At 42.7% G+C, this 13,333-nt stretch overlaps 1 protein-coding gene across 3 annotated transcripts in view; it reads right to left on the bottom strand.

Annotated features, from left to right (window-relative positions):
• The window catches only part of SHLD1 (shieldin complex subunit 1), a 69,253-nt gene that overhangs the window by 21,065 nt on the left and 34,855 nt on the right, over positions 1-13,333 (bottom strand). The window contains exon 5 of one of the 3 annotated variants that reach the window (XM_053926354.1): positions 216-857. The exons of 1 other annotated variant lie outside the window; for it this stretch is intronic. In XM_053926354.1, coding sequence (XP_053782329.1) covers positions 625-857 — 233 coding nt within the window. In that variant the 3' untranslated portion in view covers positions 216-624. Of the gene's footprint in view, positions 1-215; positions 858-2,130; positions 3,446-13,333 lie in introns of those variants that run through there. One more of the 3 variants, XM_071221784.1, reaches the window with a different exon arrangement.

The following is a 13,333-nucleotide window of genomic DNA, read 5'->3' as shown; positions in this document are numbered from 1 at the left end:
GTGTTTATATTATTATAACTATATAAAGTTGATCACATACTAAAAGGAAACATAATATGCTTCCTTTAGGATACACAACTGTTGCTTCTGTGATTAAGAGCTACTTCTGCTTGCTTTGCTTTGTAACTGTCTTTAACTATATCCACACCCTCCAAGAGCCTCTCCGTATAATTTTCTACCCGTCGCAATGACAGGACAGTCTCTCAATTCCCCGGCCTCCTGCTCACTTTCCTCCGAGAGCTCCAGGCTGCTCCCCAGGCCTGTTTCACAGCCGTTGACCTGGGTCTCCCCTCTGTTGCTGTATGGAATTTTTTGTATTATTTCATGATGATTTCCTCTGCTTCATGTTATTTGTTTGTTTGTTTGTTTACTTATGATTTATTCTGCTCCATCTCTCTGTTTCTTTCAAGTTCCTTAGTTTTCATTCGTCTTGGTCTCTATATTTTCTGACATAGGATTTCCACAAATATCTGGTGATCCTTGACTGCGAGTTCAGAATTGAAGGGTGAGGCATCGAAAAGGTAATTTGGAAGCTCTTGCCATGGGTAGGGCTTATAGACCAGTCAACTTCATATAGGGTCACTGATAATCACTCAGGTTTTCCAGCGATGGCTTCTCTCATCTCTAAACTGGCAAGGGAATGATGGACAAGGATGTTGTTTTAGACAGGAAAGTCCAGAAAGTCCTGTTTGAGGGGGTGGCCTGTAACTGGAGCCCTGAATGCAATGAGGGAGACAGCGATGCAGTATCTGGGGCATCCAGGTTCCAAAGAGAGGAAACAGCAAATGCAGAGTCCCTGAGCATCTGAGGGTGGAGTGAAGGTATGGAGACCACCGAAACGTGAAGGTATCTTGAGACTGAAAAACGGTTCATGCAATTACATAGATTATAACCAAATTTATCGTAGGGCAAGTTACTTACACAGAGTATGATTGGAGTGAACAGACAATGCATCAGTCTGAGTGTATGCAGCTAATCCGTACCACTAGACAGGTATTGCAGGGAATATTTTATAATATGTGTAAAGTACTAAGTGATTGACAAGACAAAGAGACAAAGAACGCAGTCTGAGCCATGAACCACACGTCCTGGTGGTCTTGCGATGGATGACTGCTTACCATTGTCGCTAACACCTAGATTGTGATTTATCTCCATTGCTGTGCCATTCTGGCTGTTACTGACAGGAATCTCTATGGCGACTGTGTAAGCTTACAGCACACAGCTGATCATTAACCATAAGGCTTTGGCATGCTTGCCGGGAGTAGTTATAGGTTAGTCTGTGTTCACAGCATGAAAACTTAAACAGTAAAGAAATCAAGGAGATACAGTCTTATTTACATCGACACCTATACACTGAGATGAGAACAGATTCAACAAGGATGAGGACCAGCCAAGAGGCCACCGCGGCCAGAGCAGAGTAAGCAAGGAAAAGGCATAAGAAAGCACGTGCGTTTATAATTTATGGAAACAATTTTCACATGGACCTTTTCAGAGACATTAAAGAGCCAGATGTTAAAACATTTACATGTATTTATAAAAGTGAATCCAAATCAAAGAATCCTAAGGTGTTTCTTGTAGTGGAGTCATCGATTTGCTTTCCCACTAAAGGGGGCGAGGGTAGAAATCCATGAGACAAGTTGTTAGAAGAATTCATTGATCAGAGATTTGAGCTTTGCGTTTCGTCACTCTGTTTCCTGAAAATAACTTGTAGATGCTTCTCTGTTGTTTATCGACTACACTGATTCCTTAGATCCCACCCATTCTTTCACTTTAAGAAAAAATAACTCATCGGCACAGAGGTCACTGTATTTTACAGCTGCCCTTTTGTAATAGCATTTCCCCCAAATAAAACAATTAGGAAAAAAAGTGACTCTGAATCATTCCTACAGTATTTGACATCAGACAAAAAAATCATTATCATTTGCCTTTGTCTGGTGAATCAGGTTGGCTAACAGTTATGTGCAATTATCTACCCTTGTTCAACATTGTGAAGTCTAAAAAATAAAAAAAATCTATAAACATAAACACTTACATCAGAGACTCTCTGAATAAGGTATAGATCTGTACACACTTCTGAGCTAAATCAAAAGGAAGCAGCTCACGTTGTTGACAAAAAATCAAAAGTTAAAAAAAACAGTTGTCAAGGCAACAAGAAAAAAACTAGGCAGAAAATAGAGTTTCCGTCTCAAGCACCAGCACATCAGAAGCTGAGTGTCTTCTGGCCCTACTTGGGAAGTTATATTTAACCTTCATTCAGTCACTTGAGGAGATGGGGCAAGAATCAAGAATCCGCAGCACAGGGGCCTTTGTCAAAGCCGGGCAGTGGGGCAACTTGCTAGTAAAGAACCCATTAAGAGGGTGAGAAAGGAAGCCCTCTGGTTCACAGGCTGAGGCGTCAGAGCCATGTTTCTTTAATTGAAATTATTCTGCAACTTTTCCTGTGTGACACAGTTTTACAGAGAACTTCCATTTATGAGCTAGCCAGGAAACGGTTACTGACAGATTAGAAGGTCAAATAGCGTGCTGGACAGTTTCCAGATCCCTCTCCTTGAATTTCTGTAATTTCACAGAGTGACTCAGAGCTGACTTTAAAACACCATCTGTGCTCCTTCCCCAGCCACCCTGCTAACAGCCATGTCATTCGCACGCTGCCAAACACGTTCTTGACTCTCTCCTCCCCAGCGTTCTCCACCTGGAGACTCCACTGCTCCTTGGGGACCCTGTACCCGTGCCCCTTCTCTGTGAGGCCTCTTCACTTGCCCAAGTAGAGCTGGCTGTTGCCTACCCCAGGTCCTGCAGCCCTTGCACTCAGTATATGGTACTCAGCAACATTCCCATCCTGCTGAAAGTTTGCATGTGGCTGTTTTCTTATCCATCTGTGGCTTCCACGAGGCCAGAGCCCTGTCCTACCTATAGGGGGACACCAGAGCCTACCACAGCACTGAAGTCACTGGTTTTAGTGAATGAGATAGACTGAATTAATGTACTGGTCCAGCTTTTAACGCTGAGGGACAATCCCAAGTCACCATCAACACAATTAGCAGGAAGAATCTGGAAAGCTGGTGGTGGGTTGAGGGAGGCAACTGTGTCTGGTTCCAGCTCAGGCCCTCCATGGCTGCAAGATGACTAAACCTCCCTCATTTTCCAAACTGTGTCTGCAGAATACCACCTGTGTCCTGCAGGAGGTAGCAGGTGTTCCATTGAAAGGGAATTGATTTTCCAGCAAGTTCAAGATGGCAGGGTTAAACACTAACTCGGCGTGTTGCCATCGACCCACAGAACTGGAGGAGGATGGAAGGAAGTGATGCAGGTGAAGTACTAAGACTTACTGAGTGCCTGAGAAATGCTGACTGCTGTTTCATTATTGTTGCTCTTCTCATCCATTTAGACTCTGCAAGTTTTTCTCGGATTTCCATAGATTTCACACACTGTACATTACTTTTACCTAAAAAAATGTAAAGCTACCGTATTTTACTAAAAGAATTAGTCAAATTAGAATGCAATCCAGCTGGATGAGTTTACAATATTCATGTTCCTGTATTATTATAGAAATAATCCCTTTCCTAGTTCTTCCTCTGCATAAAAGCCACACACTATTAATTTCTCCAATAAAAAACATTTTTAACTTTGGAAAGTTGTATTTGAAGAAAAGGACTCAGAGGATAAGAGAACTATTCAACTGGAGGCAGAAAGGCTCCACCATAAACCTTCCCGGCGGGCAGCTCTGTTCCCGGCCCCCAGGAGAAGGCTCAGACGTGAATGGAGGCTTTCCCCAGACCGAGCACGGCCTTCCTGATAATGATGACATAAACACCACATCTATAAACTCACCCTTAAGTGGATTCTGTATTCTAAAGGTCAGAGCGTTGAAGGGAACCAAATGGAAACACATATGAAGTTTCGTCTCTTCAATGCCAAAAGCAGCAGGTGCATCTTAGGTGAATGTGGCTCCAGGAGAGAGGAGCATAGGGCCACTTCAGATGACCAAACACAGGCCAGGTGTTAGATGAAATGGAAATGATGATGATGAGAATCCAAACTGTATCTCTTTTCTCTTTTCTGGGCAACTATACTCATATTCATATTCATATTCATATTCTCTTTCTCTCTCTCTCTCTCTCTGTATGTCACACATGCACAGAGAGAAAGGTACTCACTCTAGACGGACTCTGTTCAGGATAGATAATCATTTGTAGCAACACGGTCAGGCAGAGGCTTAGAGATAATGCAAAGGTCACTCGGCTCCCACCCAGAGCAGAGGCAAACAAGCAAAATAATGCACCCATTAAGGTATTTTAAAGGTCAAGAGACATAGTCTGTCTGATTTTTATTCTTACCAATGAACAATCTCACTTAAATAAATATCATTTAAATATTTCAGGAGTCTAAAGAAAAACTAGGGACAAAGCTCACAGTAGTCTGGGGAAAAAACGGAAAAATGTCAAGGAGAGAAGCATAGGAGTCTATTTTAAGAGTATTTTAGGAAGAAAGCGAGAGTTAAACACTGTAGGGTGTGAGCACCCAGGAGCACGACAGGTCTGGAGCCCCAGGTGGTGACATGGAAGACATGCACACCAGCCCCACAGCCCTGGTATACAGAAGGTGACTGCTGTATGGTTCCAGAAACTTCAAGAGCAGCGCAGCATTGGACAACCACCCAGAAATCTCTGCCCAGAGAGACAAATTTTCTGTTAAAAAATTCTCAGGCAGAGACATGGGATTAACAGGATTTTCAGGTCTAAAACATGGGAATGTTTAAGAGACCCGAACGATCTCATCCTGCTTTCAAGGTGACACTGAGGACAAGAATAGTAGTCAATAGAATGATTCTATCCTAGAGCAGCTCTTGATTCTGTCCTGGAAGAACTCTAAGTCTTTTTTAGTGATTTGGAATATAATGCATACACCAGTCAATCTAATCTAAAAAATTCAAGCAGTGGATAAGAGAAGACTGAGTTACACATCAGTTACACTATTCATTAGCAAGGCATGAAAGTCCAGTTGTGGCCCTGGTTGGGTGGCTTGGCTGGTTAGAGTGTCGTCATGATACACCAAGGTTGTGGGTTTGATCCCCAGTCAGGGCACATACAAGAATCAACCAATCATTGCATAAATAAGTGGAACAACAAATCAACCAATAAATAAAAAATTTAAAAAGAAGCAAGCCCAGCTCTTAATCTAAGTTACATCTTCATATCTGGAGAGTAAAGAAAACCGAAGTAGTAGCATATAAGACTTCTCTTCTACCCAAAAGTCTTTAAAAACTTGGAGAAGTTTCTCTCCTAGACTCATTTCCATTATTCTTAAGAAATCAAAAAAAGAGGGTGATGGGGAAAGGAGGACAGGGAAAGCAATGCCATTATAGGAAAATTAAAAGAAAATATAAGAAAATAGCAAAAGTTTCTCTGAGTGGAAGGATTATGGATATTTATCTTCTACTTCTTTGTGCCTTTTCCTATTTCCCATCCTTCTACAATAAACACGTAAACAAGAAAATTTTAGAGAGAAGTGGAGAGAGATCAAAGGAATTGGAGAAATCAAATTGAGATGACTCAAAGGCAGCCACAAGATTGCCACTTAAAAGCAAACGCTTGTTCTGCCTCAGGCAGAGCCTCTGTTCATTCCAATTTCCTCAAGGGCAATAGGCATTTGTCCAATATTTATTAAATGCCCACCCAATGCCTGACCCCGGATGGAGAAATAAGAGGTGGGGCTGTTGGTCTTGATAAACTTGCAGTCAAGAAAGAATCAAAAGCAATAAAGCCCCTACAGTACTATTAACCGCTAGACCACGTTCTGGTTTTGGTTTTCACAGTGGCTACAGTCAGAGCTTGTGGAGAACAGAGGTCAGAGCACCATAAAGATTTCACTGAACCGGAAACCAGAGCTGACCCCTAAGAGAAATGGGGATTCGGATGAGCTCCCATGGTTCTTCACAAAAAGATCACGGCTAAGTCAGAGTCTCACTGTTCTCTTCTGGTGAGTAATAGGGTCTGCTAAAAGATGCAGCCCCGCGTGCCCTTTAACCTTCGGTCAAGGTGTCATTGTAAACTTCTGCCTTTTCTAACGAGTCAGCTTGAAAATTGTAACAATGTCTGTTTTCAAATCGATATATTTTAAACTTCAAAAATTATAATATATGTATATGAAAGTGCCTAAATCATAGGTCTACTAATTTTCACAAACTAAACATACTCAATATAACCACCACCCAGATCAACAGCACCAGAGAACCCTAGGCCCTTCCGGGGCCTGCCTGAAGTCACCACCACTACCCTTCTGAGGGTTATTATTATTGTGACTTCTAGCACCTAGGCTGCTTTGTTGTTTCATACTGAACACAGAGAGAATTGCACGGTGGGCACTCTGTGGTATCTGGCTTCTTTCACACAGCCTTGTGAGACTCTTCCACTTCGCTGTGTAAGGAGCAGTTTCACGTTCAATGATATACAGAATTCCAGTGTATGACACACAATCACTTATTTGTCCATTCTACTAGTTATGGGCATTTGGGTAGTTTCTAGTTATGGCTGCTTTCATTGGTGCTGCTAGGACTATTTCGGTGTGTGCCTTTCTGTGAAAATATGGATGCCTTTCTCTTAGGTGTGTACCCGGCAATGGAACTGCTGGGTTACAGGGCATACAAATGTCCGGCTTTTACAGATACTCTAAGTAGGTATCGATATGACAGCTTATCTGAGAATTAGGGCCCCTTTCTGCTTTTGCCTGTTCCTAGTTCTACTGATAGTGTCCTGTATCACACCTGGCCCAAACCTGATCTTCTGTCACCCAAGATTGAGAGCCCCCACACCATTCTATTCTCATCTACCTTAAACATATTATCTTCATAGATATTGCCTCTGCTTCTTTTATCTTTCCTAAAGAACAGGCCGTAAACCAGAAGGGCAGAAGAAATTATACTGTAGTTAAAGGCAAATCATATTACAAAGGACAAGCTGTCTAGTAAAACACACTTATAATTATAATTATCTTCAAAATAAATCAAATCATCCATATAAATCCAACCACTCACTGGTAAATTAATGAAAAATATGACAGTGTTGAGCTTTTAATTGCTTCTGTTGCAAACCCCCCAAACTTAAGCCTCAGTTATCAAGCAGCAAAGAGGCAATTAGTCTGCAGCAGATGCATCAGTGAAAACCTATTATTACAACGCGGACCCGGCGTTAATGTTCGCCAAGTTTATGAAGTCCATCTGTCCCATTTTTCATGTTTTCAGTTTAGACAATCCTACTTAGTCCCTCCAAATTAACCAAATTAATTGCTTTTTGTTGTTCAGGGTCAGGGTGGGGGAGTATCTAATGTTTTGTTCTATTTCATTTTGTTTTGGTTTTTGGTCAGGATCTTTTTCTAGTATCTTCAGTATATATAAGTTTCATAAGAGCCCTGTTATCTCAAACCCCAAGTTTAATTTCCTTTCTAGAACACTTTTTTCAGAATATTAAGCCTCAGAAAAATGGCACATGACAAGATGATTGAGCAATGGTAGGGCTTAGATAAATTGAGGCTTCCAGGCTGTGTTGCCACATCCTGTTTCTAAAAAGTAAAATCTTTTTTGAAGATATTAAACATCATTTGTGACCTTTAAAAAGAACTCCCTGAAGTCATTTATTCATAATAAAATCTGATTAGACTATCACAATAGTGAATAATATAAAATGATGCCAATTTTTAAACATAAGATCTGACAAAGCCTACTACTCATTTTCAAAATTATTGAATAGGTTCAAAATGGTCCAAATAACAATTAAATATATTTTGCTTGGCACCATCTGTGAAAGAGAAAGGAGAAATAGAATCATTTCAGAAAAACAATTCCCCAAATATTATATTCCCCATGGTGACTGAAAGGAAAGGGAGTTTGCTCCTGCTCCCATGGGAGGGGGAAGGGTGGCCGCGCTGATGACGGGAGAGTGGAGCCCTACAGAAATGACTCCTCCTAGCAGTAAAGAGTGACATGGGGGGCCTGGAAAAGAACCCCATGGGTCCTTCCAAGGCCCCTAGAATCCCCACTCTGCTGGCCTCCTGAGGTTATGACATGTCACACAGCATTGTGACCAGTATGTTTATTCAGTCAACAAATATTTCTGAAGGGTCTATTATACACCATATATCCACTGTTCTAAGGTCAGAGACTGTGACATCACAAATACGGTCCCTGTTCTCATGGAACCAAAGATTTAGAAGGTAAAACAAGGAATAACTACCCAGATAAATTCTAATAAGCCACAAATAGGGTACCCCCCAGAGAATATGACAGCAAGTCAATCTGCCTGTGAGGGGAGGGTGTCAGAGGGACTTAGTTATGCGCAACGTGCGATATAGTTAACTGGTGTTAAATATGCTGAACCCATTATAATTAATGCCATCTTTAGCCAGGTAAGTGATATTTATCATGTCTTTCCATTAATCATTTCAGTACAACTAATTTTTTTGGAGCACTTGTTTTTATTTCAGCCACTTAGAGGTGCCACCAAAGAATGCTGAGATGACTGTGATGGCTGAATGTACCGGGTACAATAAACCATCTCTTTTTTCTTAAAAAAATAAAAAAGAATGCCAGGCCCTGGCTGGTGTGGCTCAATGGATTGAGTGCCAGCCTGAGAACAGAAAGGTCGCTGGTTCAATTCCCAGTCAGGCACATGCCTGGGTTGTGGGCCAGGTCCCCACTTAGGGGCATTCGAGAGGCAACCCGATAGATGTTTCTCTCGCACACTGATGTTTCCCTCCCTCTTTTTCTCCCTTCCCTCTCTCTAAAAACAAATAAATAAAATCTTAAAAAAAAAAGATTAACAATATGAGTATGGGGTGTCCTCAAAGAGAGAATGCTCTACTCTACAGAGGAAGCAGTCCCACAAATAAGCTCCCAGACCCAACAAGAAATGTAGCCCAATGAAGCACAGATAGAGTCAGCTGTAAGGGTCCCTAGCAGGAGGCAGAGAAGACTGCAGAGAACAAGGGTATTTGGGCTGGATCATATGATTATGTAGCACCTCTCTAAGCAGAGAAGGAGGAAAGGAAACTCTTAGAAAAGAGAATGGTCACAAATAGTTGAAAAGAGGCACAAAGGTCATGGCTTTTGTCATTGGGTTGGATGAGCAGCCTGCAGACTAGCTGAGTGGCAGGGGCGGAGACCAGAAGGGTGGTTATGAGGGCAGAGACCGGAAGGCCTGTAAGGACGGGTGCCCTGGCCCTCTCTTTTGGATCTGGAAACCACAAAGAGACCTGGCAGGAGATGCAAGGAGAGAGAAAGATGCGGTTGGACTATTCACTTCCCTGGCTCCCTTCCTGGGAGGCTGCCATATGGTGGATGCAACCCCTGACGAGCTCATGGCTCCAGTCAGGCAGCCCACTCCACACAGCTCCTGTGAGCGTGCTCCTGTGGGGTTTCTAGGCCCAGTACTGTGCCTCCCCTTGTAGTTTCCCCCCAGCTGCTCACATTTGTACATATTCTCTTCATTAAGCTTTCCTCAAATTACCTGGTTGGACTGTGTTATCTGTTCCCTAACAGGACCTGAACTAACACGATCATGCAGGAAGGAAATCAGGGGGCTGATGAAGGCATTAGAGGCAAATGAAGAGAGGGAGAGGTGTGTGGGAGAAGGAAGGGACTAGGGGGTGGAAGATCATGATGTAGGTGAGGAGTAGGGTGATGGGGGAGGTGGAATGATGGACTCACCACAGGCCACAGCATTTATGTGAAACCTACTAGGTGCTAGGCATTGTCCACAGGCTTTAACATAAATCATTTAACTCCTTCAGCTGCCTTACAAGGCAGCCCATTTTACAGATGAGGAAACTGAGGCACAGAGAGATCAAGCGACTTGCTCAAGACCCCAAGCTAGTAAGTGGTGAAGCTCAGATTCAGACCCAGGGAAGTCTGGTTCCAGAGTCATGTTCTCAGCTTCTGTGCTAGACTGACCCTCTGGCTGGGGAAGAAAAGGGGCCTTCAGAATTCAAGATCTTGAAGGTGGCAAGGCACTGGTGATGACACCTCTTGGGACAGCCTTATACAAACTCTGCCTCAATGACAATGCAGAATTTTGTACAGGTATCAAGGCGGCAAAAATCCTTTTAAAAAATGACTGTCCAGCCCTGGATGGTGTGACTCAGTGGATTGAGTGCGGCCTGTGAACCAAAAGGTCCTCAGTTCAATTCCCAGTCAGGACATATGCCTGGGTTGCAGGGCAGGTGTCCAGTAGGGGGCGAGCAAGAAGAAACCACACACTGATGTTTCTTGTCCTCTCTTTCTCCCTCCCCTCCCCTCTCTCTAAAAATAAATAAATAAAAATTTAAAAAATGACTGTCCAAATAAATTAGTTCTGCTCTAAAACCATAATTATGTTCCTATGAAACTTCCTATTATCAAAAACATAGCATATAGTTATTTTAATATGGGAAAAGGAGGAGTGTGGTTACAGAAAGTTTATAAAACTAGGTGATTTTTCTCCTGCAGGAACTTAGACATTATATTTTGTTACCATCTAAAAGAGTTTAATTATATATTTTTTATCATCAAAAGATACTAAATGGCTTGATCCCAGACCAACAAAGGTTAAAGCAAAAGCAAAACCTAAACAGTACAGAAATATAACCTGCAGCCAAGTTCATATCCACTGATGGTAAAGAAAAGCACTTGGCACCAGCTGGCCTCTGCAGGCAGCCTCGTCCTTCCGCCAGGCTCAGGGATCCCTCCGATGATGCTCACATCACAAACCCCAGTGGCCCAGAAAATGCAAATGGTGCTTCCCACGTAGTCAGATGCATAATAACCGGGTCCCTTGCAGCAGCTAAGACCATGAAAACAACAGTGCTCTGGAAAATTAGGAGTGCCAGAGGCGTGTAACAGCACAGCGCCTCCCATTACTGTTCCTTATTTTAAATCACCTCTCACTATATTAACCCAGGCTGTCCTCCTTTGGCCGGCAGAGCCATGCCAACGTGTTCCTATTAACATCAGAAATAACCTCCACAGCAATCACTTTCTTTCCTTAAGGAGAATGAGAGAAAGGGAAAACGCTCCCTAGTCAGACTCATGTATTTTTCATTTGCACTGTGGGCTGCCAAGCGCACCAGCCCAGCCGAGGTTGTAACGAGGAATCCAGTAACGAGCTCCAGACATGTCGGCTGGGGGCCTGCAGCCACACCGTGGGTGTTCAATAATAGCTACTGGTGGTATTGACCTGCTTTATTCTGTTCATGTCCTCAAGCTGGGTCCCACGCACAGTTAAAGATGCGACTACAGAAAATGGCCCATTTCTGCAGTAGTTCACTCCACATCGAAGGCAGGTTGCCATGATCGTATGTACACGCTGCTTTTCCGGGCAACACAGGGCAGCTGATAGGTGACACTCATCAGTCAGTGAGGTTCCATACATTTATATTAACAGGAGCCAAGAAAAGCTGACACTACCTGAATATTCTTTCAGGTTCAAACTGCTAATTTGTTTTAAAAAGAGTACACCCTCTCTTTGGGTATAACAGGAGACATCCCATAAAATATTTTGGAAGACACATGGTTTAGCTAAGTGTACTGTCTATTTTGAAAACTTCATATTTTCCTGATGCCTCAACATCCCCATCAATAGGCCGTGAACACCTGCCAGGGGACCAGGTGCACCAGTGTCGTAGGCTGGTCCCTGCTATGGCTCGTTTCTCTTCTCACCCACCCCTCTGACCAAGTGGCCATTCAAATTCACCATAAAATCTCCTCATGCCTTTGCTTGTGTGGGAATTGGACCTGACCCCAAGAGAGGCACCTGCCCACAGGTACTCCCTCTCTCCGCTCAGCCCCCTGCTTGGTTGAGTCTGTTCCCTGGGTGGTCCTCCCATGTGCCTAGGATCTGCGAGCATAATAAATCATTTCACTTCACGTGCCTCTCCGAGTATAATTTCTGCAGCCATATTGAAATCATCCTTAATGACCCCACAGGGGAAGAGGGCCTTAATTCCCATTTGCAACACACTAAGCCATCCAGGGGTTTCTAAAAGGAAGCTAAGGCCTCTGATGACCATAGAGGCCAAGGTATGTATATGGACTAGAGTATGTAGTTAACCCACACCTTTGGATTTGAACAATGCAATCTGAACATTAGGATTTGGAAAGGTAATATAAATTTTAGTATCTTCACATAAAATTGGTTAGGCTCAAACTTCAATCCACATTGTAGAAAATTAGAGATTTTGCCATAAATTTGTTCCTTGGATATATTTTTCCCTTAAAAATTCAACCTCATGACAACTAATGAACCAGCTACATATACCAGTATCTTAGGTGCAAGTTGTAAAGCAAAATATCTGTTAACAAATACATATATATATATATATATATATATATATATATGCTAACAAATGTGTATTTCTACCATTTTCATGCAGTAGAATTCAAGTTCTTATTTATAAAAAAACAAATGGACCAATGATGTAGAAGAAAATTACCTTCCTGGACAGAAATACATAATAGCAAGATTTATGAATATCACCAATAAAGAATTGGATCCTTTACATGAAATAAATTTTTTAAAAAGCAACCTTCATCTTCTAAAGTCAAGGTTGGGGGCCAGCTGCCTACAGGAAGCAAGCATTCTGGTCTATTCCTCCAGGCTCCGACTATTCAAAGGGGCCTGTGGCTCTCTGGAAATTGTTCAGTTCTGGGTGACACAGAGGAGAGGGTACATTACTTCCTGCTCCATTCTACTACAAGCAATAGCTCTGAAGGAGTTCCCCTTTTCTCCTTTGCATCTCCCTATCTGTCCCCAAATCTGATTTCCCCTTCCATGCACTCACCGTTGGGCAGCATTTGCCAGCCTCCCTGGCTGCCAAGTGTGGCCTTTGACTAAGTCCAAAACAAAGCAGTGGTGGAGAGTGTAAGTGCGGAGGGGGTGCAGGAGGGGTAGGTGGGTGGGAGTCTCAGAGAAAGGCTGGAGTGGGTTGGAGAGAAAGTAGGAAGAATGGAGAAAGTGTGTGTCAATGAATTGGGTTCATCTTTCACAGCCCTTTGCTATAAAAAGAAACGAAATGAAAGCAACAGAGAAGTAGGGCAGTAGCTGAAGAGCAATATAGAATCAAAGGAGGATTTCTCTCTTTTTTTTTTTTAAGATGGGAGACATTATAGCATGTTTTATGTTGCTAAGAATGAGCCTGTCAAAAGGAAGGAAGAAATAAGGAGAGAGGAGATAATTGGAGGTGTGATGTCCATGATGGAGGAGAGAAGAGAGGGGATTGCACACAAGTAGAGGGAACGGCCCTAAATAGAAGCAAAGACAACTCATCCACCGTAACAGATGGGGGTATTGGGGCACAGAGGCAGGTG

Source organism: Desmodus rotundus, chromosome 6, assembly GCF_022682495.2.
Source record: "Desmodus rotundus isolate HL8 chromosome 6, HLdesRot8A.1, whole genome shotgun sequence".
In the NCBI taxonomy this organism is placed as follows: domain Eukaryota; kingdom Metazoa; phylum Chordata; class Mammalia; order Chiroptera; family Phyllostomidae; genus Desmodus; species Desmodus rotundus.
The sequence above is the reverse complement of the archived record's forward strand: the minus strand, read 5'-3'. Positions and strand labels throughout refer to the sequence as shown.